At 47.4% G+C, this 18162-nt stretch overlaps 1 protein-coding gene across 10 annotated transcripts in view; it reads right to left on the bottom strand.

Annotated features, from left to right (window-relative positions):
* tjp1b (tight junction protein 1b) overlaps window positions 1-18162 on the bottom strand; it is a 204857-nt gene that overhangs the window by 58180 nt on the left and 128515 nt on the right. For all 10 annotated transcript variants that reach the window (XM_029757380.1, XM_029757383.1, XM_029757384.1 and 7 more), the window contains 4 exons: window positions 10126-10182; window positions 5567-5691; window positions 5221-5323; window positions 4738-5068 (listed from right to left, as the gene is read on the bottom strand). In XM_029757380.1, the coding sequence (XP_029613240.1) occupies window positions 4738-5068; window positions 5221-5323; window positions 5567-5691; window positions 10126-10182 (616 nt within the window). The remainder of the gene's footprint in view (window positions 1-4737; window positions 5069-5220; window positions 5324-5566; window positions 5692-10125; window positions 10183-18162) is intronic.

The following is an 18162-nucleotide window of genomic DNA, read 5'->3' as shown; positions in this document are numbered from 1 at the left end:
AATTTTTATTTTCAATGACGGCCTAGGAACAGTGGGTTAACTGCCTTGTTCAGTGGGCAGAACGAGATATTTCTACCTTGTCAGCTCGGGGATTCGATCTAGCAACCTTTCAGTTACTGGCCCAACGCTCTAACCACTAGGCTACCTGCCGCCCCTCCACTCTAACCACTAGGCTACCTGCCGCCCCTCCACTCTAACCACTAGGCTACCTGCCGCCCCTCCACTCTAACCACTAGGCTACCTGCCGCCCCTCCACTCTAACCACTAGGCTACCTGCCGCCCCTCCACTCTAACCACTAGGCTACCTGCCGCCCCTCCACTCTAACCACTAGACTACCTGCCGCCCCTCCACTCTAACCACTAGGCTACCTGCCGCACCTCCACTCTAACCACTAGGCTACCTGCCGCACCTCCACTCTAACCACTAGGCTACCTGCCGCCCCTCCACTCTAACCACTAGGCTACCTGCCTCCCCTCCACTCTAACCACTAGGCTACCTGCCGCCCCTCCACTCTAACCACTAGGCTACCTGCCATCCCTCCACTCTAACCACTAGACTACCTACCGCCCCTCCACTCTAACCACTAGGCTACCTGCCGCCCCTCCACTCTAACCACTAGGCTACCTGCCTCCCCTCCACTCTAACCACTAGGCTACCTGCCGCCCCTCCACTCTAACCACTAGGCTACCTGCCGCCCCTCCACTCTAACCACTAGGCTACCTGCCGCCCCTCCACTCTAACCACTAGGCTACCTGCCGCCCCTCCACTCTAACCACTAGGCTACCTGCCGCCCCTCCACTCTAACCACTAGACTACCTGCCGCCCCTCCACTCTAACCACTAGGCTACCTGCCGCCCCTCCACTCTAACCACTAGGCTACCTGCCGCCCCTCCACTCTAACCACTAGGCTACCTGCCTCCCCTCCACTCTAACCACTAGGCTACCTGCCTCCCCTCCACTCTAACCACTAGGCTACCTGCCGCCCCTCCACTCTAACCACTAGGCTACCTGCCGCCCCTCCACTCTAACCACTAGGCTACCTGCCGCCCCTCCACTCTAACCACTAGGCTACCTGCCGCCCCTCCACTCTAACCACTAGGCTACCTGCCGCCCCTCCACTCTAACCACTAGGCTACCTGCCGCCCCTCCACTCTAACCACTAGGCTACCTGCCGCCCCTCCACTCTAACCACTAGGCTACCTGCCGCCCCTCCACTCTAACCACTAGGCTACCTGCCGCCCCTCCACTCTAACCACTAGGCTACCTGCCTCCCCTCCACTCTAACCACTAGGCTACCTGCCTCCCCTCCACTCTAACCACTAGGCTACCTGCCTCCCCTCCACTCTAACCACTAGGCTACCTGCCGCCCCTCCACTCTAACCACTAGGCTACCTGCCGCCCCTCCACTCTAACCACTAGGCTACCTGCCGCCCCTCCACTCTAACCACTAGGCTACCTGCCTCCCCTCCACTCTAACCACTAGGCTACCTGCCGCCCCTCCACTCTAACCACTAGGCTACCTGCCGCCCCTCCACTCTAACCACTAGGCTACCTGCCGCCCCTCCACTCTAACCACTAGGCTACCTGCCGCCCCTCCACTCTAACCACTAGGCTACCTGCCGCCCCTCCACTCTAACCACTGGGCTACCTGCCGCCCCTCCACTCTAACCACTAGGCTACCTGCCGCCCCTCCACTCTAACCACTAGGCTACCTGCCGCCCCTCCACTCTAACCACTAGGCTACCTGCCGCCCCTCCACTCTAACCACTAGGCTACCTGCCGCCCCTCCACTCTAACCACTAGGCTACCTGCCGCCCCTCCACTCTAACCACTAGGCTACCTGCCTCCCCTCCACTCTAACCACTAGGCTACCTGCCGCCCCTCCACTCTAACCATTAGGCTACCTGCCGCCCCTCCACTCTAACCACTGGGCTACCTGCCGCCCCTCCACTCTAACCACTAGGCTACCTGCCGCCCCTCCACTCTAACCACTAGGCTACCTGCCGCCCCTCCACTCTAACCACTAGGCTACCTGCCGCCCCTCCACTCTAACCACTAGGCTACCTGCCGCCCCTCCACTCTAACCACTAGGCTACCTGCCGCCCCTCCACTCTAACCACTAGGCTACCTGCCTCCCCTCCACTCTAACCACTAGGCTACCTGCCGCCCCCTCCACTCTAACCACTAGGCTACCTGCCGCCCCTCCACTCTAACCACTAGGCTACCTGCCGCCCCTCCACTCTAACCACTAGGCTACCTGCCGCCCCAGTTGTTGGTGTAATTACGTGGGAAAAAATCTGAGTGGCTGGTAGACCAAAATGTTTGTCTCAAGACCTGATCCCAACTAACCCTAACACTGACTAGACAATATATATCCTAACTAACCCTGACTAGACAATATATACCCTAACTAACCCTGACTAGACAATATATATCCTAACTAACCCTGACTAGACAATATATATCCTAACTAACCCTGACTAGACAATATATACCCTAACTAACCCTGACTAGACAATATATACCCTAACTAACCGACTAGAGAATATATACCCTAACTAACCCTAACTAGACAATATATACCCTAACTAACCCTAACTAGACAATATATACCCTAACTAACCCTAACCCTGACTAGACAATATATACCCTAACTAACCCTAACTAGACAATATATACCCTAACTAACCCTAACTAGACAATATATATCCTAACTAACCCTGACTAGACAATATATATCCTAACTAACCCTGACTAGAGAATATATACCCTAACTAGACAATATATACCCTAACTAACCCTGACTAGACAATATATACCCTAACTAGACAATATATACCCTAACTAACCCTGACTAGACAATATATAATCCTGTTTTTTGAGGTCGGTTTGGTTTCAGTTAAATTATTTTAAAAAATAATCACAGTTTTCGATTTCAATTATTGTTTTATACATTAAATTGATTACAGCTTTTTATGGAAATTCCAAAGCCCCAAAATAGTTAAATTATTCCATTGTTTGTCAGGTCCACATACTATAGAAAAATAGGAAATTATTATTAAATAATAATGTGGCTCAGTTGGTAGAGCATGGTGTTTGCAACGCCAGGGTTGGGGGTTCGATTCCCACGGGGGACCAGTACGGGGGGAAAAAATGTATGCATTCACTACTGTAAGTCGCTCTGGATAAGAGCGTCTGCTAAATGACTAAAATGTAAATGTCAAATATTTCAGTTGTGTTTATTACTTTATTTTATTTGATGACTTTATGTTTCAGTCCTTAAATCATCTCATCTCTGCTCAGGCAGTACCAGCCAACCAGCCAGCCAGCCAGCCAGCCAACCAACCAGCCAGCCAACCAGCCAACCAGCCAGCCAGCCAGCCAACCAGCCAACCAGCCATCCAACCAGCCAGCCAACCAGCCAACCAGCCATCCAACCAACCAAACAACCAGCCAACCAAACAACCAGCCAGCCAACCAGCCAACCAACCAACCAGCCAACCAGCCAGCCAACCAACCAGCCAGCCAACCAACCAGCCAACCAGCCAGCCAGCCAGCCAATGTTCTCTTTTCTCCCCATACTGTACTGTCTTCAGTCATCCTATTTAGCTAGCCTAGCTTGCCTACGTGCTGCAGAGCTATTATACTAGCTTTATTATACTAGTTTAACAAAGTAGATAAGTCATACTTGTCGTGGACGAATCAGAATTAGTTGGGTAACATAGATAATTAAGATGTTTTATTAGTATAATATGCTTATTTGAGGTACTTGTCATTAGAAAGTGTCCATTGGACTCTGGTGTCTTTTCCGTTGCACGTCTACCTTAGCTGGGGCTCAGACACTTGGGGCCCAGAGAGGGGAGAGGTCAGACTTGTCGTCATGGGAATGTGTCTTTACCTATTTATTAAACCATGTGAAGGGATGGCGTGATTAATGGGGAACCAATGACTTGTCTCCACAATGTCTGTGAGCAAGTCACTCCCTCCTTTTCTTTATTGTGGGGAAGATTATGGCAGTAAATGGACCCTTGTATGTCCTCTCTTAGATCTCACACTTATCCTGTGATAATATATGGCCTAGAGGCTCACTCCCCCCAGTGAGCCTGTCCAGGAGTAGGGTCAAGAGGGGGTTTGCTTGAGATGGGAGTATCTAGAGTTGACAATTGATATATGCCATTGGATGAAATAGTTCTGTTCAATACCGTACCAGGGAGGGACGGTTCTAAGGAGACCAGATACTGGGCTATACCATTAATCCTGTTGACATAGCAGTTACTGTCTGATGTGTTTTATTGATACCTGTCATACAAAACTTAACCTTTGTGAACTGTTACTAAGTATCTGTGGTTTGTCAATGTACGTTGAAGGGGGTGTATCATTGCTATAAAAGATCCCTGTAGCCATTCTGTAATCACCTTGTTCAATGGTTCATTCGAGAGTGCATTATTGAAGGTCAAGTACTTTTGCAAAAGTATCTTAAGTATTAAAGATGTAGTTTTACTCGGACTGGTGTGTTTGTAACTCCTCATTTGGTAATGCGGAAATTAGCCACCACATACTTTCACCAACTGTAAAAATAAATCCATCTCTGTCCGAGACGGAAAAGAGCAGGCACAATGAATTATGGTTATTGTAGTTAATTACCATGTTTCTGTGATGAACTTAGTTGAATATTTGCTTAATGAAAACTACAACTCCCTTTAGCATCCCCAAAATCCCAACTTTGTGACGCTCACCTTCATTCTTGCGGGACTTGACGAGGGTGACTTTGGCGGGCCGCGGGGGTTGGTTGAGTGAGCGCCGGTCGGAGCGCGGGGAGAGACTCCTCTCCCGTGAGCCGCTGCGTTCCCGCTCTCTGTCCCGGTCCCGCCTTCCCGTGCTCCTCCCGCTGCGCCGGGCCGAGGCCCCTCCCACACCGCTGTAGGCACTGGGGCCGCTGCGTGTGGAGCGCGTCTCGTATATCTCTTCGTCGTAACTGTCCTCCTCGTCCTCCTCATGCTCCGACATGGTCGCCCTCTCCCCCAGACGACCCATGGGTACATGCACCTTCTGCTTCCGTCTGATGGTCTGAAGAGGAAGACAACTTTAGCCCATTGTCATTAGATTACACACCAATTTCCTTTCCCCATTTCTTCAGTGCAATGGATTTCATCAGTGCAAAAAAAACAGAGGACTTTAAAAAAAAAAATAATTCTTAGGTTCCTCAAAACGATACTCACAATTTTTGCATTCTTGCCACTTTTGCGTAGCTGCTGGACTGCGTATGCGTGTTCCACGTTGTCCATGGTGACGGCGTTGACCATCGTGACTCTGTCATTCTCCCTGGAAGGAAAGAGGAGAGCGAGAGACTTGTAAAACACCGTAAAACAACCACATGTATAAGTAATTGTTTTTTATTGATACTATCATTTTGATCTCATGGACTGTCAGTCCTCCCATCCATAGAACCTATCTATTCATCTGAGAACGGTTACATTTGTTCCAACCCAAATCCCTCAGATTTATATCAAACCAAGGAAGCCGATGTGGTAATTAATCCCAAGAGAGGAGAGGAGAGGATCTTACTGCAGTAGGCCCTCGGCTGGCCCTCCCTTCAGGACGTCGGAGATGACGATGGAGGTCTCACCACTCTGGAAATGAGGGTTATCTCGACCTCCTGAGATGGCTATCCCAAAGCCAAACCCTGGTGCCTGGTGATACAGAGGTGTTAAAGGTCTACCCTGGTGATACAGAGATGTTAAAGGGGATGTTAACAGTCTACCCTGGTGATACAGAGGTGTTAACGGGGATGTTAACGGTTTACTCTGGTGCCTGTGTAACCGATGTGAAATGGCTAGTTAGTTAGCGGTGGTGCGCGCTAATAGCGTTTCAGTCGGTGACGTCACTCGCTCTGAGACTTGAAGTAGGGTTTCCCCGTTGCAAGGGCCGCGGCTTTTGTGGCGCGATGGGTAACGATGCTTCGGTGGGTGTCAGTTGTTGATGTGTGCAAGGGTCCCTGGTTCGAGCCCGGGTTGGGGCGAAGAGAGGGACGGAACCTACACTGTTACATCTGGTGATACAGAGATGTTAAAGGGGATGTTAACAGTCTACCCTGGTGCCTGGTGATACAGAGATGTTAAAGGTCTACCCTGGTGATACAGAGGTGTTAAAGGGGATGTTAACGGCCTAACCTGGTGCCCGGTGATACAGAGATGTTAAAGGTGATGTTAACTGGCTACCCCGGTGACACAGAAACCCAAAGAGAGACACAGAGACTAGCATCAGAAAGAGAGAGAGACCCAGACAACGAGAGAGACCGAGACAGACAGATAGACAGACAGACAGACAGACAATAACTGTATTAAACAGCTAGCGAGTTAGCTACTATTAAACAGCTAGCGAGTTAGCTACTATTAAACAGCTAGCGAGTTAGCTACTATTAAACAGCTATCGAGTTAGCTACTATTAAACAGCTATCGAGTTAGCTACTATTAAACAGCTAGCGAGATAGCTACTATTAAACAGCTAGCAAGATAGCTACTATTAAACAGCTAGCGAGATAGCTACTATTAAACAGCTAGCGAGATAGCTACTATTAAACAGCTAGCGAGATAGCTACTATTAAAACAGCTAGCGAGTTAGCTACTATTAAACAGCTAGTGAGTTAGCTACTATTAAACAGCTAGCGAGTTAGCTACTATTAAAACAGCTAGCGAGTTGGCTACTATTAAAACAGCTAGCGAGTTGGCTACTATTAAAACAGCTAGCGAGTTAGCTACTATTAAACAGCTAGCGAGTTAGCTACTATTAAACAGCTATCGAGTTAGCTACTATTAAACAGCTATCGAGTTAGCTACTATTAAACAGCTAGCGAGTTAGCTACTATTAAACAGCTAGCGCGTTAGCTACTATTTAGCAAGTGAGATGTTTCTGTGAAGAACTAAAAACTCTTGAGGTAGCCTAAGTAATAACCTCATCGCATTGGTACCTTGCAACTGTTTATCCCCCTCAAACAGTCACATATAGTAAGCTAGTTATTTACAGTTTCTACACTAGGTGAAGGTGAAATGGACAGACAAGGAAATAGGAGGAGTGGGGGGGTGGGCATGACAGAGTGTGATTTCTATAGACAATCCATGCTTGTTGTCTTCATACGCCCGACCTTGGCCTGTATGGAAGGTCAAGTTGTGACATTTTGCTCTACAGCCCTGCTGAAAGCCCCATTTTAAGGAGAAACCAGACTGTGTTGACAAATGGTTAAAAGCAGCGTCCTATCGCCTCTGGCCACAAAACATTGACCATTTTCTATTCATTTCAAGAGGATTTTACATGTTGAATCATCACTGTTTGTCGGCAACCAGCAGGTGATCTACTGTGCAAGGCCGCCATGTCCTTTATACAGAGGAGAACCCTGTGACACCTAAGGCGATCGTATGCTTCCCGACTGAAACAGTTTGGAAGAGTTTGTGCATACAGTGCCTTCAGAATGTATTCAGACACCTTGACTTTTTCCACATTTTGTTACGTTACAGCCTTATTCTAAAATGTATTAAATCGTTTTTTCCCCCTCATCAATCTACACACAATACCCCACAATGACAAAGCAAAAACTGGTTTTAAAAAAACTGAAATATCACATTTAAATAAGTATTCAGACCTTTTACTCAGTACTTTGTTGAAGCACCTTTGGCAGCGATTACAGCCTCTAGTCTTCTTGGGTATGACGCTACAAGCTTGGCACACCTGTATTTGGGGATCTTCTCCCATTCTTCTCTGCAGATCCTCTCAAGCTCTGTCAGGTTGGATGAGGAGCGTCGCTGCACAGATATTTCCAGTCTTTCCAGAGATGTTCGATCGGGTTCACATCCGGGGTCTGGTTGGGCCACTCAAGGACATTCAGAGACTTGTTCCAAAGCCACTCCTGCGTTGTCTTGGCTGTGTGCTTAGCGTCGTTGTCCTGTTTATAGGTGAACCTTCACCCCAGTCTGAGGTCCTGAGTGCTCTGGAGCAGGTTTTCATCAAGGATCTCTCTGTACTTTGCTCCGTTCATCTTTCCCTTGATCCTGACTAGTCTCCCAGTCCCTGCCTCTGAAAATCATCCCCACAGCATGATGCTGCCACCACCATGCTTCACCGTAGGGATGGTGCCAGGTTTCCTCTAGACATGACGCTTGGCATTCAGGCCAAAGAGTTCAATCTTGCTTTCATCAGACCAGAGAAACTTGTTTCTCATGGTCTGAGAGTCTTTAGGTGCCTTAAGGCAAACTCCAAGAGGGCTGTCAAGTGCCTTTTACTGAGTGGCTTCCGTCTGGCTACTCCACCATAAAGGCCTGATTGGTGGAGTGCTGCAGAGATGGTTGTCTTCCTGGAAGGTTCTCCCATCTCTACAGAGGAACTCTGGAGCTCTGTCAGAGTGGCCATCAGGTTATTGGTCACCTCCCTGTCCAAGGCCCTTGTCCCCCGATTGCTCAGTTTAGGTGGGCGGCCAGCTCTAGGAAGAGTCTTGGTGGTTTCAAACTTCTTCCATTTAAGAATGAAGGAAGCACACTTTTGTTCTTGGGAACCTTCAATGCTGCAGAAATGTTTTGGTAGCCTTCCCCAGATCTGTGCCTCGACACAATCCTGTCTCAGAGCTCAATGGACAATTCCTTCGACCTCATGGCTTGGTTTTTGCTCTGACATGCACTGTCAACTGTGGGACCTTATATAGACAGGTGTGTGCCTTTCCAAATCATGTCCAATCAATTGAATTTACCAAAGGTGGACTCGATTCAAGTTGTAGAAACATCTCAAGAATGATCAATGGAAACAGGATGCACCTGAGCTCAACTTTGAGTCTCATAGCAAAGGGTCTGAATACTAAATAAGGTGTTTCTGTTTTTTTATTTTTTATTAATTTGCAGAAAATTCTAATAACCTGTTTTCACTTTGTCATTATGGGATATTGTGTGTATATTGCTGAGGAAAATGTTTTATACTTTCCGACGGCACTTAACTATGATGTCATTTCCTGATGTTTTTGTTTGTTTTGGACTTCGGTAAATGTTATCTTTTTTTGGGCTGTTTAGGCAACATCTTTTCTCAAGGCAAGCCGAAGTCGACACCCATTCGTTAGTGATTGGATAACAGTAGGAATAATTAAATAAAGTATTTGTTGTCATTCAACGATTGAGAAATACTGCACCAAACATCTTAGTTAGATTTAAAATGCGCGACTAAGATCTATTTCGGTAATTAAACATTTAAAAAAAAAAATGAATAACCGATTTCTTGAGGAAGTGTATACTGGCTACGGTGTCTCAAAATGGACAAAAAGTACTATTGCCGCTTTTTTCTGTTTTTACATCGAAGGTCTTTTAAGGGAGTATGTGAGCACACTCATTCGGCCGAACCGAAGCATGCTGACGCTTATACTCGATCCTGACTTCTATTTTACCTGGGTCATGTCCATTAGGGTAAACTTTCGTTTTTCTCATTGCAACGTAAAACAAACAGCTAGTCCCTCCCTGTTTCAGTCAGTTTTATTCCATTTGGTGCCTAATAAACAAGGTCCTGTTGTTGTGTGTTCAGTGAGAACGCTGTACTTGTACAGCTGGCAGCATGCTGACTAGGGGAGTGGAGGCAGGAGAAAAAAGAAGATGGAGGGAGAAAAGAAGGTGAAAAAGGAGGCAAGGGCACAGAGATAGGAAAGAGACAGAGACAGAGAGAGACAGAGAGAGAGACAGAGAGATAGGAAAGAGACAGAGAGAGAGAGAGAGAGACAGAGAGAGAGATAGGAAAGAGAGAGAGAGAAACAGAGAGAAACAGAGAGAGACAGAGAGAGAGACAGAGACAGAGACAGAGACAGAGACAGAGAGAGCGAGAGCGAGAGCGAGAGCGAGAGCGAGAGCGAGAGAGAGAGAGAGACAGAGACAGAGACAGAGAGAGAGACAGAGAGACAGAGAGACAGAGAGACAGAGAGACAGAGAGACAGAGAGAGAGAGAGAGAGAGAGAGAGAGAGAGAGAGAGACAGACAGACAGACAGACAGACAGACAGACAGACAGACAGACAGACAGACAGACAGACAGACAGACAGACAGACAGACAGACAGACAGACAGACAGACAGACAGACAGACAGACAGACAGCCTATGTACTACTCACCCTGTGAAGAGCTACTGTGTGCTGTTCCCATATGACCGTCTCCTCCATTGCTGCGCTCTGTAAAAACAAAGAAAGGTGTTATTTTCATCAGCAGTTAAACGAGAGTCAGTAGCCCCCAGGCTTTAGATGCATTCATTTAGGAAAATAAACTTTACAGCCTCAACATCTAAAATCAGAAAATAGAAGAAACTTGGGGTCCTGGGGTCCAGCAAAATTATACATTTGTAAAAACATTACAACAGATTTCCCAACAGGAGGACAGAAGGGAGAGGGGGGGCAGGAGAGAGGGGGCAGGAGAGAGGAGAGGACAGAAGGGAGAGGGGGGGCAGGAGAGAGGAGAGGACAGAAGGGAGGGGGGGGGCAGGAGAGAGGAGAGGACAGAAGGGAGAGAGGAGAGAAGGGAGAGAGGAGAGAAAGAAGAGAGGAGAGAGGGGAGAGAGAGAGGAGAGAGGAATCCCAGGGTGATGTGCACCACCAGAGCCAGCTGAGGTGTTGAGGAGCGATGGTTTTAGTTATTTATTTGTATGGCTTCTGCAATGCAGCGAAAGAGAGATGGGATCTGCTGAGCCAAAATCCCCTAAAGCCAAGATTGTCACAACTACACCGCTAGGCTACATCTCTGGATAGTTTCTGTAGTATTCACTGTATCCTAGTCAGTATTGTCACAACGAACCAGACCACTACTGTACATCTCATTCTCAGATAGCTGCTCATACTGACTGTACCGTAGCCAGCAATGTCAACCCAACCAGGAAATCTCAAGGTAGCTCACACTAGAGGTCGACCGATTATGATTTTTCGACGCCGATACCGATTACCGATTGTTATGGAAACTTGAAATCGGCCCTAATTAAATCGGCCATTCCGATTAAATCGGTCGACCTCTAGCTCACACGGACAGATACTGTAACTAAAAATACAACCACTCGGACACACTGCACCAGCATTCACTGACACTATATACACTATATATACAAAAGTATGTGGACACCCCTTTAAAAATGAGTGGATTCGGCTATTTCAGCCACGCCCGTTGCTGACAGGTGTATAAAATCGAGCACACAGACATGCAATCTCCATAGACAAACATTAGCAGTAGAACTGTCATTACTGAAGAGCTCAGTGACTTTCAACGTGGCACCGTCATAGGATGCCACCTTTCCAACAAGTCAGTTTGTCAAATTTCTGTCCTGTTACAGCTGCCCTGGTCAACCGTAAGTGCTTTTATTGTGAAGTGGAAACGTCTAGGAGCAACAACGGCTCAGCCGCAAAGCTCACAGAACGGGACCGCCGAGTGCTGAAGCACGTAAAAATCGTCTGTCCTCGGTTGCAACACTCACTCACTACCTACCGAGTTCCAAACTGCCTCTGGAAGTAACGTCAGCACAAGAACTGTTCATCGGGAGTTTCATGAAATGTGTTTCCATGGCCGAGCAGCTGCACACAAACATAAGAGCACCATGAGAAATGCCAAGCGTCAGCTGGAGTGGTGTAAAGCTCACCGCCATCGGGAAAGGAAGAGGGGATACCTCGTCAGTTGTACAACTGAATGCATTCAACTGAAATGTGTCTTCTGCATTTAACCCAACCCCTCCGAATCAGAGAGGTGTGGGGGGCTGCCTTAATCGACATCCACGTCATCCGCACCCGGGGAAAAGTGGGTTAACTGCCTTGCTCAGGGGGCAGAACGACAGATTTTTACCTTGTCAGCTCTGGGATTCGATCCTTTCGGTTACTGGCTCAATGCTCCTACCCGCCACATTGGACTCTGGAGCAGTGGAAACGTGTTTTCTGGAGTGATGAATCACGCTTCACCATCTGACAGTCTGACGGACAAATCTGGGTTTGGTGGATGCCAGGAGAACGTAACCTGCCCCAATGCATAGTGCCCACTGTAAAGTTTGGTGGGGGAAGAATAATGGTCAGGGGCTGTTTTTTTTATGTTCAGGCCCCTTAGTTCCAGTGAAGAGAAATCTTAACGCTACAGCATACAATGACATTCTAGACGATTCTATGCTTCCAACTTTGTGGCGGCAGTTTTGGGAAGGCCCTTTCCTGTTTCAGCATGAGGATCTCGCTTTGTGCACAGGGGCATACAGAAATGGTTTGTAGAGATTGGTGTGGAAGAACTTGACTGGCCTGTACAGAGCCCTGACCTCAACCCCATCAAACACCTTTGGGATGAATTGGAACGCCGACCGTGAGTCAGGTCTAATCGCCCAACATCAGTGCCCGACCTCACTAAAGCTCTTGTGGCTGAATGGAAGCAAGTCCCCACAGCGATGTTCCAACATCTAGTGGAAAGCCTTCCCAGAAGAGTGGAGGCTGTTATAGCAGCAAAGGGGGGACCAACTCCATATTAATGACCATGATTTTGGAATGAGATGTTCGACAAGCAGGTGTCCACATACTTTTGGTCATGTAGTGTACCAAGAAAAAAGGGTTTGTTACCATAGCCAGCATTCACAGACACTATATACCATAGGCAGCATTCACAAACACTATATACCATAGGCAGCATTCACAGACACTATATACCATAGGCAGCATTCACAGACACTATATACCATAGGCAGCATTCACAGACACTATATACCATAGGCAGCATTCACAGACACTATATACCATAGGCAGCATTCACAGACACTATATACCATAGGCAGCATTCACAGACACTCTATACCATAGCAAGCATTCACAGACACTCTATACCATAGCAAGCATTCACAGACACTATATACCATAGCCAGCATTCACAGACACTATATACCATAGCCAGCATTCACAGACACTATATACCATAGGCAGCATTCACAGACACTATATACCATAGGCAGCATTCACAGACACTATATACCATAGGCAGCATTCACAGACACTATATACCATAGGCAGCATTCACAGACACTATATACCATAGGCAGCATTCACAGACACTATATACCATAGGCAGCATTCACAGACACTCTATAACATAGCCGGCATTCACAGACACTACAGTATACTATATACAGTGCATTCAGAAAGTATTCAGACGCCTTGAATTTTTCCACATTTTGTTACGTTACAGCCTTATTCTAAAATTGATTAAATAAAAAAAATGTCCTCATCAATCTACACACAATGCCCCATAATGCAGTGCACTTAATAACGTCAAAGTGAAAACAGCTTTCACAGTTGATGACAGTGAAAGCTGTCATCAAGGCAAAGGGTGGCTACTTTGAAAAATCTCAAATATATTTTGATTTGTTTAACACTTTTTTGGTTACTACATGATTCCATATGTGTTATTTCATAGTTTTGATGTCTTCACTATTATTCTACAATGTAGAAAATAGTAGAAAATAGAGAAAAACCCTCGAATGAGTAGGTATGTCCAAACTTTTGACTGGTACTGTATATATAATTTATTTTTATTTTTACAAATCGATACTTGGAGTCAAAGTATGAATATTTTCTACATACTCAATCTGTTTTTAGTCGTTTAAGTTCACACTGAAAACTTTTTGCCATCCTAAAAAATATATATATAAAAAAACAAAAAACATATATAGGCCTATATATATATTTAAATGATTTTACTCTTTAGACATATGTGGCCTGAAGAAAAACCCAGCCAGCCCACCCAAGGCTTTTCTATGGAGAGAAAACAAAACCTGGATTTCCATCAGGTTGACTGTAAGATGTGCCAGGCAGTCCAATGAGCTTCAGCTGCCCAGACAGACAGACAGACGGACAGGACAGGACAGGACAGACAGACAGACGGACGGACGGACGGGACAGACGGACAGGACAGACAGACGGACGGGACAGGACAGACAGGACAGACGGACGGACGGACGGACGGACGGGACAGGACAGGACAGACGGACGGACGGACGGACGGACGGGACAGGACAGGACAGGACGGACGGACAGGACAGGACAGGACAGGACAGGACAGGACAGGACAGGACAGGACAGGAAAGGACAGACAGCTCAGTCACATCATGCCGATGCACAGCCAAGTCCAGACTGGAGGCTGGGAGGGAGCACCTGATTGGCTGGAAATTATACAGCTTGTTTCTGCTTTTACAACGTTGCGCACACACACACACACACACACACACACACACACACAAAAACACACACACAGACACACACACACACACACACAAACGCACACACACACACACACACACACACACCCCTATAAATAGACCAGTACTGTGCTTGGGTTAGTTTTTAGCTGCAGTTTTGTCTGGGTGATCAAGATACCATTGCCAAAACACACACGACACTGTCACCGCCAATCAAAACAGACCACACACACACACAGGAAGTTAAAGGAATTGTAATACCTCTTAACAGTGTATGAATGAATGGGGTAAAGTCAGGGGGGAAATGAGCAAGGAGTCACTTCCTTTGAGACAGGAAGAGACTCACAGTATATATACATATATATATAACGATACCCTATTTTACAGTCCATAGAATAACAATGGGTTTATTGCTGGTAACATAATGCCAGCATGATGAGGAGGCAGGCTGACGAAGTGTTTTGAAGTGACCGTCAGTAAAACATGCCTTGAATGTCTTTACACATTAACGACAACTGGGTCTACAGGCAGTAAAATCACTCACGGGGCTACAGAATACAGGACAGATCTCTATCTGTCAGCAGAACACTAACAGCTCTCTGTTCTCTGCAGGAGGGTAAACTGCCAACAACATGGACGCCTTCATTAGTCACACAATGTAGCGATTTGTTAGGGGACTGTAGTGAAAACATTTTTTTGCGACGGAAAGTATTTTGCAAAGGAAACAAAGAGTTTCTTTTGGATAAATTCAGGTAGGTCCCTCTCTGTTTGCTTCCTAGTGAATACAGCTCTCTCTCTCTCCTCAGTCGGCCCATCTCTTCTCACCCACAAAGCATCACTGTCTACACCCAAAATGTCCCTAGCAGACAAGAGTCAGAAATACAAAATCAGGTCCATCCATGGAGCAGAGGAACATAGCCTATATGTATGTCAACCTGATACAGATGGTACCTACTGTACACTGAAACAATCATCTCCTGTTAAATATCAGTCTGGAAAAACTAGACGGATTTTGATTCAGTGTCAGTTAACGCAGATGGACATAACCACAGGAGGTAGGATAAAGTAGCTAGCTCACCCTGTGCAGATAGCCACAGGAGGTAGGATAAAGTAGCTAGCTCACCCTGTGCAGATAGCCACAGGAGGTAGGATAAAGTAGCTAGCTCACCCTGTGCAGATAGCCACAGGAGGTAGGATAAAGTAGCTAGCTCACCCTGTGCAGATAGCCACAGGACGTAGGATAAAGTAGCTAGCTCACCCTGTGCAGATAGCCACAGGAGGTAGGATAAATTACTAGCCACAGGAGGTAGGATAAAGTAGCTAGCTCACCCTGTGCAGATAGCCACAGGAGGTAGGATAAAGTAGCTAGCTCACCCTGTGCAGATAGCCACAGGAGGTAGGATAAAGTAGCTAGCTCACCCTGTGCAGATAGCCACAGGACGTAGGATAAAGTAGCTAGCTCACCCTGTGCAGATAGCCACAGGAGGTAGGATAAATTACTAGCCACAGGAGGTAGGATAAAGTAGCTAGCTCACCCTGTGCAGATAGCCACAGGACGTAGGATAAAGTAGCTAGCTTACCCTGTGCAGATAGCCACAGGAGGTAGGATAAAGTAGCTAGCTCACCCTGTGCAGATAGCCACAGGAGGTAGGATAAAGTAGCTAGCTCACCCTGTGCAGATAGCCACAGGAGGTAGGATAAAGTAGCTAGCTCACCCTGTGCAGATAGCCACAGGAGGTAGGATAAAGTAGCTAGCTCACCCTGTGCAGATAGCCAGATACTGGAAATCACATAAGCCTGTTCTAAATTCACTGTCCCTTCACTTCTCCCAATATCTACCCCCAAAACCCAAAACCCAAAACCCAAAACCCAGGACCACCTAGTTCCTTCCGCAGAGAGAACACTTTGTCCCAATCATGAGCTTTTGTGTAGGAGGCTAATTAAAGCATAACGAAGCAAGAGGGGGATTTAGTAAGTAACGGGGGGGGGGGGGGATTAGCCTCATGATTTACTAAAAAAAGTAGCCCCAGTTACTTAGGAAACAGGACAGGCAGAGTGGAGAGAGAGAGAGGGGTCTCCATCTGAATTGATTCAAAATAAAACGGTTCTCTCCTGGTCTGCTGCAGTGATGGTTGAAGCTCATCATTAGGCTGGCTTTCACCTGGTCACTGGTATTTTGATCAGGAGAAAGACAGACTTCTTTTTTTGGGGGGGGGGGGGGAATAATTGAGAAATAGCCAAAGCAGAGTGGCTGGACGTCCCAAATATCTGCTGCCAAAACCCTCCTCCAAAAATCCCCTCCTTACTGTTCCCATGGCAACTAAGCGGCGCTGCCCTGATACAATAGAGTAGTTATCCTTCAGAGCAGAACACCGAGGCTGAGCACGTGCTATCTTACCACACAGCCAGGGCTTCACACAGCCTTACCACACAGTCAGGGCTTCACACAGCCAGGGCTTCACACAGCCTTATCTTATCACACAGTCAGGGCTTCACACAGCCTTACCACACAGTCAGGGCTTCACACAGCCAGTGCTTCACACAGCCATATCTTATCACACAGTCAGGGATTCACAGAGCCTTACCTTACCACACAGTCAGGGCTTCACACAGCCAGGGCTTCACACAGCCTTATCTTATCACACAGCCAGGGCTTCACACAGCCTTATCTTACCACACAGTCAGGGCTTCACACAGCCTTACCTTACCACACAGTCAGGGCTTCACACAGCCTTATCTTACCACACAGTCAGGGCTTCACACAGCCTTACCTTACCACACAGTCAGGGCTTCACACAGCCTTATCTTACCACACAGCCTTATCTTATCACACAGCCAGGGCTTCACACAGCCTTATCTTACCACACAGCCAGGGATTCACACAGCCTTATCTTACCACACAGCCAGGGCTTCACACAGCCTTACCTTACCACACAGTCAGGGATACACACAGCCTTATCTTATCACACAGCCAGGGATTCACACAGCCTTATCTTACCACACAGCCAGGGCTTCACACAGCCTTACCTTACCACACAGTCAGGGATTCACACAGCCTTACTTTACCACACAGCCAGGACTTCACACAGCCTTACCTTACCACACAGCCAGGGCTTCACACAGCCTTATCTTACCACACAGTCAGGGCTTCACACAGCCTTACCACACAGTCAGGGCTTCACACAGCCTTATCTTATCACAAAGCCAGGGCTTCACACAGCCTTACCACACAGCCAGGGCTTCACACAGCCTTATCTTATCACACAGCCAGGGCTTCACACAGCCTTACCACACAGCCAGGGCTTCATACAGCCTTATCTTACCACACAGCCAGGGCTTCACACAGCCTTATCTTTTCACACAGCCAGGGCTTCACACAGCCTTATCTTACCACACAGCCTTATCTTACCACACAGCCAGGGCTTCACACAGCCTTATCTTATCACACAGCCAGGGCTTCACACAGCCTTACCACACAGCCAGGGCTTCATACAGCCTTATCTTACCACACAGCCAGGGCTTCACACAGCCTTATCTTTTCACACAGCCAGGGCTTCACACAGCCTTATCTTTTCACAGAGCCAGGGCTTCACACAGCCTTATCTTACCACACAGCCAGGGCTTCACACAGCCTTATCTTACCACACAGCCAGGGCTTCATACAGCCTTATTTTACCACACAGCCAGGGCTTCACACAGCCTTATCACACAGTCAGGGCTTCACACAGCCTTATCTTACCACACAGCCAGGGCTTCACACAGCCTTATTTTACCACACAGCCAGGGCTTCACACAGCCTTATTTTACCACACAGCCAGGGATTCACACAGCCTTATCTTACCACACAGCCAGGGCTTCACACAGCCTTACCACACAGCCAGGGCTTCACACAGCCTTATCTTACCACACAGCCAGGGCTTCACACAGCCTTATCTTACCACACAGCCAGGGCTTCACA

Source organism: Salmo trutta, chromosome 7 (assembly GCF_901001165.1).
Source record: "Salmo trutta chromosome 7, fSalTru1.1, whole genome shotgun sequence".
NCBI lineage: Eukaryota > Metazoa > Chordata > Actinopteri > Salmoniformes > Salmonidae > Salmo > Salmo trutta.
This window is presented reverse-complemented; position numbering and strand designations above follow the sequence as displayed.